This window comes from Elephas maximus, chromosome 19 (genome assembly GCF_024166365.1).
Source record: "Elephas maximus indicus isolate mEleMax1 chromosome 19, mEleMax1 primary haplotype, whole genome shotgun sequence".
Taxonomy (NCBI): Eukaryota; Metazoa; Chordata; class Mammalia; order Proboscidea; family Elephantidae; genus Elephas; species Elephas maximus.
Window position 1 is genome coordinate 66,739,944 of NC_064837.1, and position 20,954 is coordinate 66,760,897.

The window sequence follows — 20,954 nt, forward strand, 5'->3', positions numbered from 1 at the left end:
TTTGAGCAGTGGCTTGAGTGAAGGGAGTGAGGGAGCCATGAGATGATGCAGGGGGAGCATTCCAGGCAGAGGAAATAGCAAGTGCAAAGGTCCTGGGGTAGAAACATGCAACCATGTTTGGGGAGCAGCAAGGAGGCAAGAATGAGGGCGAGCATGGGGGAAATAAGGCTGGAGAGATAAGCTGGGGCCAAATCACGCCAGCCTGTGGGGCCAGCCCAGGACTGTGCATTCTGTTAATGTGTAATAGGAAAACTTGGGAGGGTTTGGATGGGGCAGGAGGGCTGTCACACAGTGGAAGCATCCTCTGGCCGATGAGTGGAGAATGCCTGAAGGGGCTAACAGTGGAAGCTGGAGGCCAGTGACGAAGTTTTGCAGCCACCCAGGGAGAGATGATGGCTTCCTTCCCTGGTCCATTCAAAACTGGGGGCCAGCCAGAAATCCCTAGGAGGGTGACAGGCACGTATGTGCTGGCACCGAGTCAACCGCTCTTAGTGTCCTTGTGTGAGCTGAGCACAAACTCATTTACTGTGCGAGCTCAAGGGGGCTTCTTCCTGACCCCAAAGGAATCACAGCAAAACCAGTATGTATGACGTGATCTCAACCCAAACTCAACCAAACCCATTGCCATCAATTCCAACTCATATGATCTCGACTTACTGTGAAATATTGCATGCATATACATGTACATATACATGTATGTATATATATGCCATGTATAATTTGGGTGTGCATAGAGAAAAAACTGGAAGTACAAACCCACTGCTGTCGAGTCGAAAGTATATTTGTAACCAAATGGGGTTCTTGTCCTGTCCTATTAGCAGATTGAAATAAGGGAACAGAAAGTGGGTGTTTATTGTTTGCACAAACAAGGAGCAATGTGGGGCCTAGAAGCCAAAAGACCATCAGCTCCCTGCATTTATGTCCTCAAGTTCCCAGGGGGCAGGGATTGGCGCCTGACATCCGGAACCCCCAGCCCTCCCACGCCCAAATTGGAGATCTTGGTGCTGAGTCATGTGGCAAAGGAAGTTGCGTTGTGAGACATCTTGCTTTGCAAAGGGGCTCAGATTCTTCCCCTCCGGTGATGCTCATGTCCAGGGTCAGGTAAGGACACGGTTCCTTAGGTCCTCTGCATGCACCAAGATTCTGGCTTGCACATTCACAGAAATCCAGCGCCAAATTCAAATTACGGTGTAGTAGGGCCAAACCACAGCTTGGCAGGCTATGAGCGGAAGTGAGAGGAACGGCTCCGGAGCAGGGGAAGCCTGGTGGAGGCTTCATACGCACCAAAATATTAACTGGTTGCCATTGAATCAGTTCCGACTCATAGTGACCCTATAGGACAGAGTAAGTAGAACTGCCCGGCAGGGTTTCCTAGGCCGTAATCTTTACAAAAAAAAAATTTTTTTTTTTTTTTAATCTTTACAGAGGCGGGCTGCCACATCTTTCTCCTGCAGAGCAGCTGGTGGGTTCCAACTGTCAACCTTTCAGTTAGCAGTTGAGTGCTTAATCACTCTACCACCAGGGCTCATTCTAAAACATTAACCATGATCATCTCTGGTCAGAGGGAACCCAGGTAATTTCTATTTCTTCTTTGTGCTTTTCTTTCTCCCAAATTTCCCACAATGATCATACATTGTTTTTGTAATTATCCAAGAGCCCCAGGAATGCTATTTTTAAAATTACATATAAAAATTTAAAGCATCATAAATGTTTTAAATTGTACAAATTGGGGAGATTGGCTGAGGGCAATGGCTTGTGGGTGAGCTCTTTGTCTCTCCTTTCTTCATTTTCTGAAATGCGCTTACGTTTTATTTATTTATTTATTTTTATGTAATAAATTGGTTCTTTTAACAATGAACATTATTGCACTCTCCATTTTGGACTTAAATGAGGCGAAGGACTCATGTCCCCTCCCCTTCCCTGGATAGCTGCTCCCCACATCATAACCTACCCCTCTGCAGAAAAGGGATGGGGGAGGTGGAAGATGGGGAGGTGGGTTCCCCAGATCCCCAGTTGGAATCTGAAGTCTCTTTACCCACAGAAAAACAAAATGCAGGTTGTCGTTGAACTAGGGGGTTGGTTACTCAGACATCCCCACTGTGTCTGGGTAACACTTGGGGGCTGCTGTGGGCAGCAAGCCTGTTGTTCTTCCCTTGGGGAAATGTGGGCTGAACCTGTCCATCGCTCATCTTGTGAGAGACCCAGCGCTAGACCTGCCAAGGCTGCCCCTGCACAGTTATTTAGGGGCCCCCTGGCTCTCAAGGAACTTGCTGAAACTTGCTGCTCCCCAGGGGGAGAAAATTACGCTGGGTGCTGGCTGCTGGGTGCTGGCTGCTGGCTGCTTTCTCCCTTCAAGTTCATAGCACACATCTCCAAGAATCATGAACCATCCCCTCTGTATATGTACTACCACTTTGCATAGTAAATTCACTTCTCTCCCTGCTCCAAGACTTTTCTCACGTCCCTTCACCAAAGGTTCGGCAGTTCAAATACACTAGCCACTCTATAGAAACCCTATGGGGCAGTTCTACTCTGTCCCATGGGGTCGCTATGAGCTGGAATCGACTTGACAGCAACGGGTTTGTTTTTTTTGGTTTTCTCTCCTCAAGCCTCCTAAATACCCACATCCAGCGGTAACGACTCGTCCTTCACTGAGAGGCCTTCTGCCTGCGATGCCCTTGCCTGCCCTCCTCATGTCTCCCCCAGCCTGACCGGGTAGGCCCTTTAAGGGTAGTCCCTTCTTCTCCAGCACTTCTCTCCTGCACTCCTTCTCCACTGTCCCCTTCCTTCTCCTGGGCCCATCACCTGCCTCTCCAGGCCCATCACCTCACTGGTATCTTCTGCTGACTCCTCTTCCTCCTCTGCCCTGTGGCTCTCCTTCCCACCCCCACCTCCCCCCAGTCAGCCTCCCAGCCCCTCCAGCTGCCATGAACAGCCTTGCCCCAGTACCCACGAGACACCACCTTGCCATCTGCCCTTGCTCTTCTGGACTGAATAGCAGCCTGGCACAGCTGGCCACAGCTCCTGCCAACACTCTTCTTGAGCCTCCTCCCACTCGCTGGTGCTCCTCCCTCCTGCCCGTTGGAGGTTCAGTGCTCCAGGGCTCTGGCCTCACCCTTCCTTCCCATACCCTCTATTTTTAATTTAATGTTTAAGATGTAAAGATTATCTCAGGGCCATAGTTTCAGGAGTTTATCCAGGCTCAATGGCACCATCCACTTCTGGTCTCGTGGTAAAGGTCTCATGGTAATGGAGGTAGTTGTTCATGGAGGCAATTACCCACGCATTCCATGTCTCTCCTTGGTGATCTCATCCAATCCCAAATCTAGATCCCAGCACTGATGGCTCTGCTGGGCTTCAGGCTGGCATATCCAATGGCTCCCGGACATCTTCATGTTGAGTATGGACAAAGCAGAATGCTGGATTTTCCTCCTATCCAACTATTCTTCCCTGGTTTTTTCCCATGGAACATGGCGGCTCCCTTCACCATGTGAAGCCAGCCCAACACCCTGGATTCATCCTCAACTGCTCTTTCACTCCCTGTGTAATAAAGGATTTAGGCTTGCCCAAAGAGAGATCTGGCCTTTGTCCTGGCTCCTGGGAGGTGACCTCTAAGCCCTTGGAATGTCATGTCTGATAGGAGTATCTTTGTCTTGGTTTGCCTATTGGCCTTGGATCATATCAGATAATCTAACACTGTGATTAAGGGTGGTGGCATTGGGTCACAGCCCTCGGAGGGTTTGGATACTGAGGTCAGCCACATGGGTGGTCAACCAGGTTTACATGATTGATCTCAATGAAGACTTGGACCTTCCCTGGTTTGTCAGTACTAGATTGTGGGGTGCCCACTGGCTGAGGAGCTCAGACTGTCTTTGGGAGGTAACCTGAAGCCACTAGAGATTCTTCCACAGGAGCAGGGCCATTTTTGTTCCCAGTAGATGGAGCTGGCAGGGAGACTACTGCTGGGGCTAGGCCTGAAACAACTAAGGCCTGTACCAGGTGACGCAGAGGCCAGGGAAGAAAAGGACAGAAGGTCAGAATTGGGGGTAGAGGAGGGATCAATAGGACTTGCCTGCTGGTTCCTGTGGGGTGGGGTGTCATGACCATGCCTTTGGAGCTGGCAAGAAGTTTTCTGGGATAATGTCTCTGTGCTTTGCCAGAAAATATTGAAATTGACCCTTGGTGCTGGTACTGTAGCAGTAGCCATGTTCTGTATCATATGACCTGGCACCCTGGCTGTAGCTGATTGGACCACAAGAGGGCACCTGACACAGGGCAGCCAATGGCCTTAAGGTAGCCTTGAATGAGAGCTTTGTCCACTCAAAGGAACTGAGAAAAACTGGACCAAACAGCATCTCTCTGCCGGGGAGTTTGCGAGATTTTTCCTCGGTAATGGGGTGAAGTGAGGATGTTGAGAAGCCAGGCCAAGAGGGGCAGTCCCAGGGACTGGGCCCAGTGCCACTGCTGACGGGCATGAGATGACGGTGCCTGGAGCTTTGCTCTCCTGGTCTGCCGCCCAGTTCCCAAACCATCCCTTTGACCAGGGGGGCAGGTACTGTGGTTTTTCCTGATTCCTAGTGACCCCGAGCGACCCCGACTCATAGCGACCCTATAGGACAGAGTAGAACTGCCCCATAGAGTTTCCAAGAAGCGCCTGGCGGATTCGAACTGCCGACCTTTTGGTTAGCAGCTGTAGCACTTAACCACTATGCCACCAGGGTTTCCCTTCCACCACCAGATGAGTTTATAAGGGTTGACAACACAAGCTAATACATTGGGCAACTTGGAGCTTTACGTACAGTCTTTTTTTTTTTTTTTTTTTGGTAGAAGGTTTATTGACTTTTCCCATTTGGTTCAAAATATGGGAGAATATTTTGCTAAGTGCCCGTAAAACCCCAAAAACCCAAACCTGTTGCTGTTGAGTTGATTCCAGCTCATAATAACCCTATAGGACAGAGTAGAACTGCCCCATAGGGTTTCCAAAGAGTGGCTGGTAGATTTGAACTGCTGACCTTTTTGTTAGCAGTCAAACGCTTAATCACTGTGCCGCCAAGGCTCCAACTGTGAATAGGGGTACACTTTTTTTTTTTTTTACTTTAGGCTCCAATATGATCCTGGAGGGTGCTGCCCGCAACATGGTCTGAAACAAAAGCTTCCTTTCGTGAAGAAAGAAGGACATCAGATGGAGTTGGGATTTACGTGTACCAAAACTAGCTGGTTTTCAGGAACACAAACAGATATTTGTACACCAATGTTCACTGCAGCACTATTCACAAGAGCCAAAAGATGGAAACAATCTAAACGCCCATCAACAAATAGATGGATGGATAAACAAAATGTGGTCTATTCGTGCAGTTGAATATTACCCAGCCATAAAGACAAATGAAGTCCTGAGACATGCTACAACATGGGTGCGTCTTGAAAACGTTATGCTGGGTGAAATAAGTCACAAAAGAGCAAATATTATATGAATCAGTTTATATGAAATAAACAAATGTATAGAGACCAAAGTTTACTCATGGTTACCGGGGTGGGATTGAAGGGGGAAATGGGGCACTTAGGGGTTACTGAATTTCTGTTAATGGTGGTGGGACAATTTGGAAACAGACAGGGGCGATGGTTGTACAACATGACAAACATAACCAGTGTCACTGAGTTGTGCACATAAAAAAATGTTGAATTCGTGCCACTCAGGGACTCCGTATATATTTCTACCACAATAAAGGTATTTAAAAAGAAAAAAAAAACTAGCTGTTTTTAAAATGTAGACGTAAAGGTCCCAGACATAGTGGGAGAAAAATATCGAACAAAATTCAAACCCACAAAAAAAAGACCAGATTTATTGGTCTGACAGAGACTGGAGAAACCCCTACGGTATGGTCCCCCGACACCCTTTTAACAGTACTGAAGTCACATCTGAAGTTCACTTTCAGCCAGAGATTAAAACAAACAATAACACATGTAGTTCAACCATGTATACGAGACCAAATGGGCATGCCAGCGCAGGGGCAAGGAGGAGAAGGCAGGAGGGTACAGGAAAACCGGACGAATGGAAACGGGGAAGCAGAGACAGAAGAGGAAAGAATGTAGACACATCTTGGGGTTGGCAACCAGTGTCAAAACAATTTGTGTACTGTTTATTGATAAGCTCATTTGCTCTGTAAACTTTCACCTAAAGCACAATAATAATTTTTAAAAAATGTAGACTGAAGACCTTAGAGGAGAGGGGGGCAGCTGCAGAAACTGTGGACCCCAGCTACCCGTCACCGCTGGAGTCAGAACGGAGGTGGCCAGTGGTCAGCTGCAACCACAGGCTGGGAGTGGTTGCCCCGGAACTCTAGCAGGAATGAAAGTTTCAGGACTGCAGGCCCCTTTAAAATTGAGGAGGAAGGTGGGGCCTTGGGAGGCGAGGCTCCAAGAGGAAGGAAGGTAGCAAGGTCACGACCAGCTCCCGCAGAAGCGTCCTCGGGTGAAGCTCCCGTCGGGGCCAGCAGGGGTCGCTGTAGGGCCGCGCGCGGCCCGGACCGCTTTGGAAGGCGCGAAGCTTCCCACCCCAGCCCCCGCCCCACTCCTGACACCCCGTCGTTCACAGCCTGAGCACGCCGGGGATGGCTGACCCAGATGCTCAGCTCTTCAGCGAGAAGGCCATCTCTGAGCGGAGGGAAAGCACAAAGCAAAACCCCATACGTTGTTCCCCTGCCCACCCCTTGCAGCCCTCCAGGGACACCTGGCCCTGCCCCCGCCCCGCATCCCCTCCCTAGGCCTTGCTTCTCCAGCTCCGAGCAGCAGCCCCAGCCCTGGTCTGGGGCGAATGGCTCATTTCCAACGCCCTCAATCTAGCGGATGGGGAGAGCCTTTTGCAAGGGCTACATTCCAGAATGATTCCAGTTTTGACTGGTTCAGAGGCTCCTTCTCATCCACTCATGCCAGCTGAAGTGAAGTGGATGGGGGTGTGGGGGAGGGGGTTCCTCCCAGTGACCACCCGCGACCTCAGATGCCCTTTCTCCTCCCACGGTCCCAGCCCCAAGCCCTAGTCCAGCTCAGGCTGGGCTGGAGTTCACCCTCGGCCATGAGGCCTCCCTCGCAGGCCTCCTGGGTTGCCTCTACGGGGTTTCCCTTTGCCCTCCACCTCCTGAGACTGCCCTGGTTCATTCACCTCTCGGCCCCTTTCCACCTCTGCCCCTTCTCTCCCACGGCCCCTCCTTCCCTCCACGGCCTCCTGATGGCCTCCCAGTCACCATGTCCTGACCATCTCCTTGTCCCCAGCACCGGCACAGCTCAGTGGCATATCTTTTTCCTCCCCTGGTATCTGCCTGGTAAGGCAGGCCTCATTTATCCAAGTTGAGGTATAATTTATGTACAAAAATGTACATATTTTCAGTGTCAGTTTGATGATTTTCATGAATATATGCCACCATTTTTGTCTCCCCAGAAAAGTCCTTCCTATCCTTTTACAGTCAATAACCCCACCCCATCACCCGGCCCCAAGGAACGACTGATCTTATTTCTATAGGTAACTTTTACCTGAGGAGCCCTGGTGGCACAACTGTTAAGTGTTTGGCTGCTAACTGACAGGTTGGTGGTTCAAACCCACTCAGGGCCTCCCTGGAGAGAGACCTGGCGATCTGCTACCGTAAAGATTACAGCCTAGAAAGCCTCATGACTTTCTACTCTGTGACATGGGGTTGCTGTGAGTCAGAATCGACTCGATGCACTTAACAAGAAGTTTTATTTGTATAAATGGAATCATACAGAATGTAATGTTTTGAACCCTTATTTTAAATGAGGGTGACCAAGGCTCAGGAAGGTTGGGAGACATGCCCAAGGTCGAGTCTCACCCCCAGCTGGTGCGCTGTCTTGGACAGCCTTGCCCACACCGCACTCTCCTCTGGCAAGGATGTCCTGGTCTCACACAGCTCGCTTTTGGCCCGTGTGCTGGTCTTGCTTTCTAAGACTTGGATTTATTTATTCTTTGGACATCTCTCGATCACCTCGCCGTGCCAGGCCAGGAGAGGAAGGCGAAGCCTGCATTCGAGGACTCACTGTCTGGAAGACTAGCCTCGTCTCTGTGTCAGCTGTATGTTCCCAGGCCGGCCGGAGATCTCCCAGGGGGAGAGACTACTTCCTGCTTCTCCTGCAGCCCACCCGGGGGTGGTGACCTCCTGGTCCCTCCTCGGGGAGCTGACGCTGCTGACTGCTGCTTCCATCCTGAGGCGGGGGCTGGGCAGGCTATGGTGTGCAGGGTGGAGGGCTTGGGAGGGGGGTCTGGGAGCTGGGAGCTCAGAGAGGGAGTTGGGGGTTTATGGTTGATAATAGCTGGCTTCACTGGGGCTGGACTCAGCGTTCCCCATGTGGAAGTCCCAGGCTTAGGTCCAGAAGGTCCAGGCTGATCCTTGGCTTTATCACTGGAGTCCCTTGGTGGCACAGATGGTTAAGAGCTTGACTATTGCCAAAAGGTTGGTGGTTCAAACCCACCCAGAGGCGCCTCGGAAGATAGGTCTGGTGATCTGCTTCCAAAAGGTGGCAGCCTTGAAAACCCTGTGGAGCAGTTCTATCCTGCACAGACGGGGTCGCCATGAGTCAGAGGCGACTTGATGGTAACTAACGACAAAATCTCTACTCGGACAAACAGGGCCCTTCTGAAAATTTCTCCCCGATTCCTTCTTCACCGAGTCTATCCTCGGCAGGGAAGAGATTTCTAGGGCTAAAACTAAGAATCACCCGAACTTTTTAACAAGCACAGACCCACCCCACTTCAGGCTCCCAAACTCCAGCTTCTAGTCTCTGGCCCTGTGTTTCTGATTAAGCAGGTGCAGGGCCCCAGACTCAGAGAGGGACCTATGACCAGCTAAGGCTGAGACATGGGTGAGGGGTGTCGCCTTGGTTGGGGGAACTTTCAAGAAAAAGCCAGAGCCCAGGACTAAGGAGGGGAGACAGGAAGAAGACCAAGAGAACGTGCATAGATACGGGAAGAACAGCCTGTTTAATGACATGGTTGGGTCTGCTTACAAACATCAGAAACTACAAAAAGAGGACAGGCAGTTACAGGCATGGCTGCGTGAGGGAGACAGGCGGAAACACAGGCACTGTAGCCACAGCAGAAAACATCCTTGAGGACGGTGCACGTGACTCAGGGGCACACATGGGGGGTTCCCAACAAGGCTGATGCAGATGGGTGGACAGGACTGACTGTCACCAGGAGGGAGGCTGGAGGGGAGGCCCCTTGGCCTCTGGACCCACCATCCTGCAGCCTGGACCACCCCGCCCACCCCGCCCCCGCCGGTGCTCTTAGTGGCAAAGGCAGGAAGGGTTGGCCTCTGAGGTGCCTTCATGGAAGCCCCTGTCCCAGTTCCATCATCCTGTCTGAAACTTCAGACCCTCTGTCTGCCCTTGCCCACTGTGGGGCAAGTTGGTGAGCCAAATTCTTTTGTGGGGAGGGTCCTCAGGAATGCAGGAATGTGGAGAGCTGGGGCCATAGAGAATAGCCTGGGCTTTGCCTGCTGGTGGGGTCACCCTATCCCTGCTCATCCAGGTCCAGATCCTCTCTATGCTGATGGGGGACTCCGCCTTTGCCAGAACCCTCCATTCTCTGCCCAGATCACGGCCAGGTTCCCTTCCTGACCCACACACAGATGGGCAGAGCCGAGGCCCTTCAGGTGCCTCTGGGCCCTGCAGATACACATTATAGATATGTATGTGTGTATATATTTATATATATATATATATTATATTTATATAGAGATTGTATATAGAATATATCTGTATATACGGTAGATGTGTGTACATGAGACTATAGATAGGTGATGAGGCCTGCATGCCGGTCGGGCCGACAGATGCGGGGCTGGATTATTCCTGGAGCGGTTTCTAGACCTGCCCCTGCTCCCTGCCAGCCGCTCAGCTAGGTCTCGCTCTAATAGTGAGTAGAAAAGCTAAGAAGGGTGGGCCCAGCTCTGCCAGGAGGAAGGGCCCCCCACCCCACAGGCCTGCCGCTGGGGTCAGCATCTGGGCAGCCGGCGCCACCTCCAGGCAGCTCCGGGGACTGCGGGCGACGGCGGAGGCCCCCTTCTCGGAAGTCGAGTCAGGATTCCTCCTGCGTTCTTGGCACCCAGGGATGGAGGGTCAAGGAGGGTCTTCCAAACTCGGCCTTCTGCTCAAGGTGCTGCCAGGGAGGGGGGAAAGAGGAAGGGGAGTCCTATGGTCCGGAAGAGGGCACTGTGGCCGGTGGGCTGTGGACGAGATAGAAGATGGCCGTGATAGGTTACATGGGGCAGGGAATGGGGCCCAGAGACCTAGGGGGCAGGATCTAGGGATGGCACAGCGGGGCCCCAGAACACTCTGCAAGAGACCCAGCACTGTGCAGTTGAGGGCACACCCACCAGAGGCAAGTTCTAGTCCCCCTCCTGCTACACAGGGACCTCTAAGCCCCCGGCTCTTTCTCGCTAAAATGTGAGTGTTGGTTGCTCTGCCCACCTCCCTGAAGATCTAGTGACATGAACTGCAAAGCACCAAACAAATGGGAGCTCTTTTCCCACCCACTCTGCAAGCCTCCGAGGTGGTCTGTTTGCATGCCTCCTTGTTGCCTCTGTACACGCAACCCCCTTCGCACACCACATCCCCTCCTCCCCCCACAGTCCTGACTCCCCCACCCACATGAGCGCTCACACACCCTCAAGCAGAGACGGTCCAGCAAACAGTGGCGTCTGGCCCACCAGTGCCGCCCTGATAAGAAGAGTTGGATGGAGCCTTCTAGAACTCCATTCTTTAACTCCATCGTACCCATTAGGACCCTGGCCATGTGTTGGGGCCAGGCCAGGGGTCCAGGGAGACAAGCCTCCTCAGGGGCCCACACCTGTGTCCTCAAGAGGCCAGAGTCGGGGGTCTAGGGTGTAAGAGGATAACCTAAGAGTGGGGTGCCAGGCCCAGAGGGGCTGCAGCTGGGGGAGCAGGGCCCAGGCCAATCCCTATCACAGCCCATCTCCCTCCTTCCAGAGCAGCAGAGACCGGGGCGGACAGGAGATTCTGACCGTTTCCCAATGCTTGGGGCTTGGCGAGATCTAAGTCCCTGGGGTCCAGCTGGGGCAGGGGAGGGGGGGAGAGGGCGTCATGTCGGGGAAACGTTTCCATGTGTTTGTGATTCATGGGGGCCTGGCTGGGCCAGCTCTGTGGTGTCCACACCCCCCTCCCGTCCCTCTAGGCCCCTGTAAAAAGCCCTCTTCTCTAGAAGCAGGAAGTCTTGTCTCCTGCTGTAAACAAACGCATCCCTGGCAGCAGAGCCTAGCCGGGGGGAGGCAGTGGGAGGGTGAGCCCCCTCCCCTTCAGTCACCCTCCTTGGCCCTCGGCTGCCTCCTTCAGCTCTCCAGGTCCTGCTGGCGCCCTCCTCGGGCAGGTAAACACTCCCACCTGCCTCCCGTTCACTCTGCTTAGGGCCGACCAGGGCCAGCTGTGCACATCTGGAGCTGGCCTGGCTGCAGCCAGCCATTCCCGAGGCCCCCCTCCTGGGGGTGCCGATGCGGGGGCAGGAGCAGCTGGGGGCCAGTGTGGTCAGCGGCAGGAAGGTCGGGAGGTCTGGCCTCCCAGGCCGACCTCATGGGACCTCCCCTGAGGGGCTGGGCCGGGAGGCCTGTACGCAGGCAGCCGGGGGCTCTGGGGCCAGCATGGAGCTGGGGGAGGGGGCCCCGGCCTTTTCCATGGGAAACCACTGGGAACGTTTCTGGACAACATGTGTCCTGAGCTGCTGGCTGACCCCTGGTTCCCATTCCCGCCTCCGCTCCTCTGCTCCTGGGCTCTGGCTCCAAGTGCTCCTTCCTACTGGGCCCAGCCTCCGCCCCACCATTCAGCTCCCAGAACGGGCTGCCCCTTGGGGGCCCAGGGAGGCTGGAGTGTTCCCAGGCACCATGGCATCGGGTGGGGTGGTGGCGGCGGCCCTCTGCTCGTGCTCCAGGTCAGCTGGATCCCCAAGGCCAGTCACCCTCCTTAAACCATCTCCTGGACCCCCGGGGTCAGCCCAAAAGTGGACACTGCCTGCTAGTGTGCGAGTGAGTGACCTCCACGCAGGGCTGCATGGGCCAGCATCCACATGTGCACGTGTATGCCACTGCCTCGTGATGTTCCTGGCCCCTGTCCTTTGTCACTGGTCAGCCTTGGATAAGCACATAGCCCCATGTGATTGGTGCCCAGGGAGGAAGTGGCCTGAGCTGGCCTGGGCTAACTTGGAGCCTCAGGAGCAACCTTCCTGCCAGGAGCCCACTATGGTGCCTCTGCCCTGGTGGCCGTTGTCTTGGGGTGCTCTAGGGAAACGGAAATGTTGGCCTGGGGCTCCTGGCCCTGGACAGACCAGCACAAGCCCCTGGGTGAAGCAGCCTTGCTGACCATTTCCTATCTTGCTTGTTCTTAGCACCATCTGACCCCAGATCCGGCTGCCCCGACGTGGTCCTGCCCCAGTGGTGCCCTGCCCACCCGCCCCCTCCTCACATGGTGACGTTGGGGACCTGCTGTACCCAGCCCACTTCCTTGTAGGCAGCGGTCACATGGCTGTAGATGAGGCCACGCAGCTTGGCCCAGGCTCTCTGCGTCTCGGGCGGGAAGTCGTCGGCAAACTCCTCAGCCACCACTTCCAGAATGATTCCAGAGAGGATCTGGGGGCAGAGGGAGGAAGTGGGAGTGAGCACCTGGGCGCTTGTCCCTGGAAGCCCAGGGCCCCAGCACCCCGTCTGCCTCGCCTCTGGCAGAGGGGCTCTTTCAGGGCACACAGCCTGGTGGCTCAAGGAACAAGGCATGCTTAAGACAAGGGCTACCGGGCCCCAGCCCTCCTCCTGCCACCCCTCCCTATCGCAGCTGCTCCAGGCTAGGCAGGGCAGTCCAATGGTCACCTCTGCTGCCTGAGGGAGCCCTCCCAGCTTGTAGGCTGCTGGGAGCACTGGAGTGGAGCAGCGGAGTGGTGCGGCACAGGTTGGCAGCACTGGTCCAGGTACATACCTTGAAGTACACAGGCTCCACTTTGTGCTTGAGGGCGTGAGCTTTGCCCAGGAGGGCCAGCACGGAGGACACCTTGTCAGGGTCATGTAGGTTCTCCACGACTGTGTTGAGGGCCCCCATGATCCGGCAGGCGTGCTTCCGCAGCTGGGGGCTCCGCTCCATTTCCAGGGGCTCCACCATGTGCTTGAACTGGCTGAAGTACTGCTTGCTGGACGGGAAGTTCACAAAGAACCTGGTCGGAGGGAGGAGGGTGAGTGCTGAAGCAGGGGGCTGCTTGGACCCCACCCCAAAGTGACCAGGATAATGGAGGGCAGGGCTGAGGAGGCAAGAGCCTTCCCCGCTTCAGTGATTATCTTCACTGCTGTACATAGCTGCCCATCAAACACAGACCCTCCCTCTGGCCAAGCTGGTTTATATACAGTCCCTACCCAGGATCTGGACGTTTCCATCCACCAGACTTGCTGAGGCTGCCGGCTTCCTCTCCCAGTCCTTCTTCCTTGATTTTTTTCTTCTCTTCCAAACCCTACACACCCTTCAAGACCTGCCCCAGTCATAGCCCAGAGGGCAAGAGCTTGGGTTCTGGATTTACAGGCCTGTGTGACCTCAGACAAATTATTTAATGTTCTGAGCCTCAGTTTCCACATCCATAAAATGGGCATCTTTGTTCCTATCTCATGGGCTCTTGTGAAGATTAAATGAGAAACTGCATGCAAAGTCCTCATCAGAGTGCTGGACACATGGAGGCCCTTACATAGCAAGGTCACCTCGTTCTTTATAAGCAAAGAAAGGGCCCAGTCACTTGGCTAAGGCAGCTCAGTCAATGAGGGGAAGAAATGAGATCCAGCCCTCCTCCTCCCAGCTCTTCATCACCCTGCTCCCCTTGTTAGCCTGATTGGTTGATTTAATTAAAGATAACAATTGATTTTTACCTGCCTTACGAAGCTCTCTAATTACTTCATGTTGCAAAGTCTTCCCTCCCCAACGAGTCTGTGAACTTGGAGCAAGAACAGGTCTTCCTAGCTCTTGCCTCTTCCCTCTTTAAACCAAAACCAAACCTGTTGCCGTTGAGTCGATTCTGACTCATAGCGACCCTACGGTTTATCTTAAATTGTCTAGTTTCCCTAATATACCACTTTCATGAGGTTGCTCTCCTGCTCAGGAGCAGTTAATGACTCCCACTGTTTACCAAAGTCAAAACTCAACCTGAAATTCCAGGTTTCTTACAAACTCTCCCGCACACTCTTTTCCAGCAAGATGTCCACATTCTCCCTACACTCCAGGCATCTCCTCTTCAGCCCAACAGCTTTGCTCACTGTTAGGAAAACATCCCGTGCGCTGGTGTCCTCGACACAGGGTGGAGTGCCTTTCTTACTCTCTCTCCCTTGAAGACTTGCCTCCCCTGTCCCTGCCCAGGCTGGCCTGGTCGACTGCTTTTCCTCCAGGGCATCTGTCCCTTTCAGGTGTCCTTCCTGCTGCTGCCGCTTGTGTCTCAGACTAGTTACCACAACCCCAGGGCAGAGCCCAGGCCTCGTGTCCCCGACCCATGACCCCAGCCCAGGGTCTGGAGTGACATTAATGACATTGGCACCTCTCTCCCCACCGGGCCTCCTGTCATGTGAGGCGTATGCAGGGACTCAGTCAGAACTTACATAACTTAACTGAATCCTCAGAAAATACAGAGAGTGTCTCAGACCTGTTATTTCAGGCCGTTTCACACCTTTGGAGTGTTCCCCTTTGTGATCAGAGTTGATAATTTGCTAAACCAACCCTTTGGCCAGGACTCTGATCTGGGAGCTGGAGCAGATGCAGAGAGCATGTGGCCTGGGCTGTCCCTTCGGGTGACAAAGCTGCTCCTGGCAGGGGAGATTCGGACAGTGATCTGGGCTCAGTCCATGTGGAGACCAGAGAGGCCCCCCTCAGACGCTGAGTATGACCCTGGACAAACCACTTCACAACCCATCTGGCTGCAAAAGACAGGAGTCCCTTCAGCTCCAAACTTCACAAATGAGGCAACGCGTCTGAAAATGCACGGGATTGTTCTGGAGATGCATTGTAAAAGCTATAAAACCAAACCCACTGCCGTCAAATCGATTCCGACTCATAGCAACCTTATAGGACAGAATAGAGCTGCCCCATAGCGTTTCCAAGGCTATAATCTTTATAGAAGCAGACTGCCACAGCTTTCTCCTATGGAGCAGCTGGTGGGTTTGAACCACTGACCTTTTGATTAGCAGCTCAGCACTTAACCACTGCACCACGGGGGCTCCTTTAGAAAATAATAGTAACAATACAAAAAAAAAAAAAAAAAACCTGTTGCCATCAAGTAAATTCCGATTCATAGCAACCCTATAGGGCGGGGTAGAACTGCCCCATAGGGTTTCCAAGGAGCGGCTGGTGGATTCACCCTGCCGACCTTTTGGTTAGCAGTCGAGCTCTTAACCATAAATAAAAACATTTATTGAGCATGTACTGTATGATCTCATTAATCCTTGCAATACCCTTCTGGGGGTGGCACTGTCTTTCCCCACCATATTGTTGTTACGTGCCTCCAGTCAGTTCCGACTCATAGCGACCCTATGCACAACAGAACAAAACATGCCCAGTCCTGCGCCATCCTCACAATCATTGTTATGCTTGAGCTCATTGTTGCAGCCACTGTGTCAATCCATCTCATTGAGGGTCTTCCTCTTTTCCGTTGACCCTGTACTTTACCAAGCATGATGTCCTTCTCCAGGGAGTCTCCCCATCTTATGAATTAGGAAATTGTCACCCAAGGTGGCCCAGTGAAGTAGGCGGTGGCACTAGGAACGACCCAGAGAGCCCCTGCTTTACAAGATGCTGCGCCAGGGGGATCATTGCCTGGGACCCAGGCAGATCTCCTGCCTCCACGCCCAGCACCGCATATATGGGCTTGAGCAACGACAACCTGGGAGTCCCAGCCCAGGGCCCCTCACTGGGCCATGGGAAGCTGGGAGCCACGAGCTCTGCCCCTTCTCTCCCCTGTGCCTCTACTCCTGACCCCCCAGCCCAGCCTGTGCTGTCAGGGAGAAGCTTGGGGAGAAGCCAGTCTTGGGGAGTTTCTCAGCTCCCAGAGGCATCTGGACTTCCAAGAGAGCCAGAAATAGGCTTGTCTGAGTGTGAGGGGGAAGGTGTCAGAGTTACAACTGGGAGGGGAGCCTTCACAGAGCATGGGTGTTCCCTCACTGCCCCCTCCTCCCAGGCAGGGAGGTGTGGGGTCTGACTCAGACCCCTAAGGCAACTCCTCCACCTCTACCACCTTGGCTGCCTCCTCCTTGGCCTGCGGGCTGATGAGAGCTGAGGGCACTGGCCAGGCCTTGGAGGAGTGAGGGGTCAGAAGGTGTGTCTCAGGCTCTAAAGGGGCCTTGCCCTCCTGGATGTAAGGGTGATGAGGGAGTTGTAGCAAGACAGGGGGATGAGGACAGGAGCAAAGGATCTGGGGAGGGGAGACCCCCCCCACCAGAAGCTCATCAACCATGCTGTCAACCCTCCCACCCTCCCCACTGGCCAGGCCCTGGGCAGCCAACAGGAGACAGAAGAGATGGAAGGTGGCAGGAGGCATTGAAATGGTCCACACAGGGGTGGGGTCAGGTGAAGTACATGGGGGCGGGGGTGTCAGCAGGCCCTTTCTAATTAAGACTTGCCAGCTCTCTTCCGCTTTCTGGGATTAATGCAGGACCTCTGAGCACTTTGGTAAACACCCTCCAGCCCAGGCCCAGTCTCCCCTAAGAGTCGGGAGTGGGGAACTCAAAGGGGGTGTAGAGAGAGACAGGAAACCTTACCAAGGACTTCACTATCCAGATACAGCCCCGCCCTCAGCGTGCAGTCCCTTCTCCTGCCTCCCACCCCCTGCTCCACTCCTGGGGGCCTTCAGTGGTACCTCAGGAGATGGATCTTGGACCTGTCCCCTATCTGTCTTCCCTGGCAAATGGCAGGAGTTGAGACAAATGATCCCCAGAGGTCCTTTGGGCCTCTTCACTCTGGGGCCCTTGCCTTGCACAGGGCCCCCCACGAAGGCAGAGTGGTGTGTCTGCAACTCTGCTCCCCACTGCGTGTGGGGTGCTCACACGTGCGGGGCTGCATCTCTGGTGTCTGAAGGCTCCACAATCTGAATCCCCCTCTCGATCCCCACTCCCAGCCTAGCTGGGCTCCTGGGCCTGGGAGGACTGCGTGGGTTGCCCACATGGCTTCCCCCTTCCTCAGGGGCCTTCCTGAGCTCTTTTGAAGTGCTTCTCACTCCTTTTCCCCTAAAACTGTGTCTAAGTTGGAATCAGGGCATATCAGTATGGAGCTGGGTAGGTCCCAGGCCGCTTGGGGGAGGTGGAAAGAAGAGAGTGAGTGAGGGGGAGAAAGAGGAGCTGAAGTGGGGCCAGGGGAAACAGGGTATGCATTTCAGCAAGGCTTCCCCCTTATTTTCAAAGAATAAGACTGCCCTGCTCTGCCCCATATTTGAGGCTCCCCCTGCCAAGGACAGGGTGTGAGGGCGACCATGGGTGGGAGTCTCTCCGCCTGCACCCCAGGGACTAGCCCGTGTGGGAAGAAGGCACTGGTGTGTAGCTATTGTGCTTGGCTAGCTTGTGGGGCTTGGTGACATTAAGTATATAGGAATGGGGCGTGCGGCTGATGTGTAGGTGTGTGAAAAACCGTGTCACCCTATGTTTTTGGGTCCCTGAGGGGAGTGTGGTGCCTGAATGACCCCTAAGCCCAAGATAGGGTCTTTCCTCCCTGGGTAGGGGTTTTGGGCTGGGGCTCTGTCTCCTTCCACCCAACTCAGCGGGACTGTACCTGGAGGGTCTGGGGGCTTCTCCACTCACCTGTGCCTGGCCTCCAGCTCCCTGCTGGCCCACCCGCTCCAGGCTAAAAGGAGCAGCTGGGAGCCCTGGACCTCAAGATCTACTCCTGATTTCTGCTCCCTTGATCTTTGCTCTACTCTTCCACGAGGCTTCCAAAAGGGGCTGAGCTGGAGAGAGGGAGCTGCTCCCCTTTGCCCCTGTTCCTGGCTGAGACTCAGTATTCTCATCTCTAAAATGGGAGACCCGGCTAGTCCCATCTGAAGCAAGAGTAATATGTGTATGGGTGACGGCTGGGCTGGGTGGTCGGGTGAGGAGGTCGCTGGAGAGGAGGCACTGGCTGCCTGGGCAGGAGTTCTAAGACCCAGGAGAGAAGGATAGAGATGCTCTCCTTCCGCGTCCAGTTCCTCGTTCCTGGGGAGCCCCGCGCCCTGGAGCCAAGAAGGGCTCAGCCAGCACTTCACCCACCCCAAGGCAACCCACGCTGCCCGAGCCTCACCGGCCTGGCCTGGCCCCAATCGCAGCTGGGGAAGTGGCGATGGAGCTCGGACCCGGGCCGAGTCCGTCCGTGCCCGGAGCCGCTGCCGCGCTCCCTCTCCCGGGCCCGCCAGGGCCAGGGCGACACCTACCTCACCAGGATGGCCACCCCCACGTCCTCGCAGTTGGCATACAGCCGGGCCCACGTCGCCTGCACCGCCTTCCTCTCTGCCTCGGACAGCTCCTCGCTCCGCTCCCTGCGCTCGATCTCCATCTCGCCCGGCACTTTCTCCATGAGCAGCTGCAAGCCCAGCCCGGCTGGCTCGGCGGCGGCGGGGCTGGGGGCGCGGGGCCGGCTGCGTGCGCGGCGGGCGGGCGAGGGGTAGAGCGCGCCGGAGGGCGGGAGCGTGTCTGTCTGTGTCTGTGCGCGCTGGGCGTGAGTGAGTGAGTGAATGTGTGTGTGCATGTGTGTGTGTGTGTGTGTGTGTGTGTGTGTGTGCAGGGTATATGTGCGGGGGGCGGGGGACCGCGAGCGGGGGGCGGGGATGTGGTCTGGTCTGCAGGAAAAAGCCTTAAAAAAATAAAGACGCTCCAAATCCCCAACCGCGTGTCGCCAGCCAATTCGGGCAAGGTGAAGGCTGGGCGGGATGGGGGCGTCGCTGCTGCCGCCCGCCCTCCAGGCCGCCGCGGAGTTGGCCGCTGGGTAGGTGTGGCCGGTCTGCCGAGGGTCTCCGGAGCAGGGGGCGTTCACGAGGCGCGGGGAGGCGCCGAGCGCACAGAAGTGAGCCCCGGGGCGGGTGTGCACGCTTCACAAGGCCGGGCACTGATTCAAAGTCAAACACTGCCAGGCGTTCGCGCCGGGTCGCCCACCGCCGGCCCGAGGGACGCACACGAGCCTCCCCGGCAGCGGCCGCGGTCGGGGCTTGGCTCGCCCTCGTTCCGGGCCTCTCCGGATCCAGCGCTGGGCCCACGCGGACCCCGGGCCCCTCAGGGTTTAGGACTACTGCTGCAGGGATGGGGACGGCTGTCGGAAATGGACCACACCTCGGAACCTGGCCCTCAGAGGCCTGCGCCCCCTTTCCTTCCGACTAACACAACCCCCCACACCGCGGTGCTGGTGGACAGAGTCCGAAGGAAAGGCAGCCGGCCGCAAAGAGCAGCAGGGGGTCGAGAAGTCTTGGGGGAGGCGTCATTGCTGGAGATATCTCACCACCACCACCAAGGCCCCATCAGGGAAGGTCCTGGTGGGCCCTGCCCGGGGAGCAGGACAGATAAGGTGTGGGTGAGACTGGGCCAGAGTCCCCGGGTGCCCACCTTGTGAAAAGTCACTAGTGCTGGGGACTGCCAGGTCCCACTTCTGGCTGCAGGGTCTGAAATGGATGCCACAGCACTGGGCTGTGCCGTCCTGCCTGAGGCACCCTGGTGACCCTTGTTTTTCGCAAGACTGTATTCCGCAGCCTAAGCATTGCAAGGGGCTGGCTGCTCCTTTCAGTTCTGGTTGTGTTTATTTTTAAAATCCTGTTTCCAGGTAGAGAACTGACAGGTGCAGTAAGCACGGGCCCAGGCCTTTCGAAGCTCAGGGTCTGCTTACCTTAGTGAGAGTCCGGGTAGGAGGCCTCCAACCCCAGGAGAGGGGAGGAAAACCCAGTGCCTTCCGAGGAGTCTGGGAGGGGGTGGAGGAGAGGGGTGACTCAGGTTCTCAGATGGCTCTCAAACCCATGCCCTCCTCTCGGGCTGGACAGCCATGGCCATCTCAGGCCCCATGTTCCAGGCGGTGCAGGTCTGATAGTTTCCCAAAGCTAGCATGTTGGCCTTCAAGAGGATGTGGAAAGAAAGTAGAGCTCTTTCTATTCATTTTTAGCTCATCCTTTACAAATTTTATGTATGTTTTATGATATAACATATTTGCACAGTAGGAAAGTATATAACTTATAATACCAAACCCACTGCTGTTGAGTCAATTCTGACTCCTAGTGATCCTATGGAATCCCTGATGGCGTAGTGGTTGAGTGCTACCGGGACTAACCAAAAGGTCAGCAGTTCAAATCCGCCAGGCGCTCCTTGGAAACTCTATGGTACAGTTCTATTCTGTCCTATAGGGTTGCTATGAGTCGGAATCGACTCGACTGCGATAGCTTAGTGACCCCACAGGACAGAGTAGAACTGCCCCGTAGGGTTTCCAAGGCTGTAAATCTTTACAGAAGCAGACTGCCACATCTCCCGCACAGTGGCTGGTAGTTTCGAATCACTGACCTTTCAGTTAGTGGCTCAGCTCTTTAACCACAGTGCCACCAGGGCTCCTGATAAGTGGATGCATATATCTGTTTTGTGAGTGTACTTAAATTCCACCTTTTACTGAAAAGATGTGTCATCAGAACAGTTCAGAGAGGACTGTCCAGAAGATGAAACTGGACCCTGAGCTAGACGCCTGGGGCCCCTTGCTCTCTCACGTCTTTCTGGCCTTATCTAATATTCTCTTCCTCCTCCTCCCTGTCCCGAGGGCTCCACTGGGACACCAGTGTTCCCCCACCGGTCCCCCACACCACTCAGCTTCCAGTCCTTTCCTCCCCAGCCCTTGCAGATCCTTCTAAGGCCATCCTTCCTGGTTCACCTGTAAGTTAATGTGCCCCCAGCTCTTCTCGGGAGCTTTGCCTGATGCTTGCAACTCCCCGAGTGCTCTGCAGGTACCTTTAA

General features: G+C 54.8%; 1 protein-coding gene and 1 long non-coding RNA gene across 2 annotated transcripts; one reads left to right on the top strand and one right to left on the bottom strand.

Annotated features, from left to right (window-relative positions):
• The first annotated feature begins 1,022 nt into the window (after nucleotides 1-1,022).
• LOC126062598 (uncharacterized) lies at nucleotides 1,023-5,720 on the top strand. Its single transcript, XR_007514099.1, has 3 exons — nucleotides 1,023-1,101; nucleotides 1,426-1,573; nucleotides 5,101-5,720. It is a non-coding gene; the product is annotated as an uncharacterized LOC126062598 (long non-coding RNA).
• A 2,043-nt stretch (nucleotides 5,721-7,763) lies between these two features.
• Nucleotides 7,764-18,751, bottom strand: CYGB (cytoglobin). Its single transcript, XM_049861115.1, has 4 exons — nucleotides 18,413-18,751; nucleotides 12,976-13,207; nucleotides 12,472-12,635; nucleotides 7,764-10,226 (listed from the first exon to the last, which is right to left on the bottom strand). Exons 1-4 carry the CDS (start codon nucleotides 18,724-18,726, stop codon nucleotides 10,193-10,195), a joined length of 744 nt encoding a protein of 247 aa, XP_049717072.1. The 5' UTR covers nucleotides 18,727-18,751; the 3' UTR covers nucleotides 7,764-10,192.
• Nucleotides 18,752-20,954: the final 2,203 nt, after the last annotated feature.

What these genes read in the sequence shown, in the direction of transcription:
- CYGB (XM_049861115.1), bottom strand. Translation starts at nt 18,726, where the DNA reads ATGCACACACACATTCACTCACTCACTCACGCCCAGCGCGCACAGACA. An exon ending in TGGAGCCTGTGTACTTCAAG is followed by an intron (nt 12,636 to 12,975) that starts GTATGTACCTGG and finishes CTCTGCCCCCAG; the next exon opens with ATCCTCTCTGGAATCATTCT. An exon ending in CAGGTCCCCAACGTCACCAT is followed by an intron (nt 10,227 to 12,471) that starts GTGAGGAGGGGG and finishes TCTCGTCCACAG; the next exon opens with CCCACCGGCCACAGTGCCCT.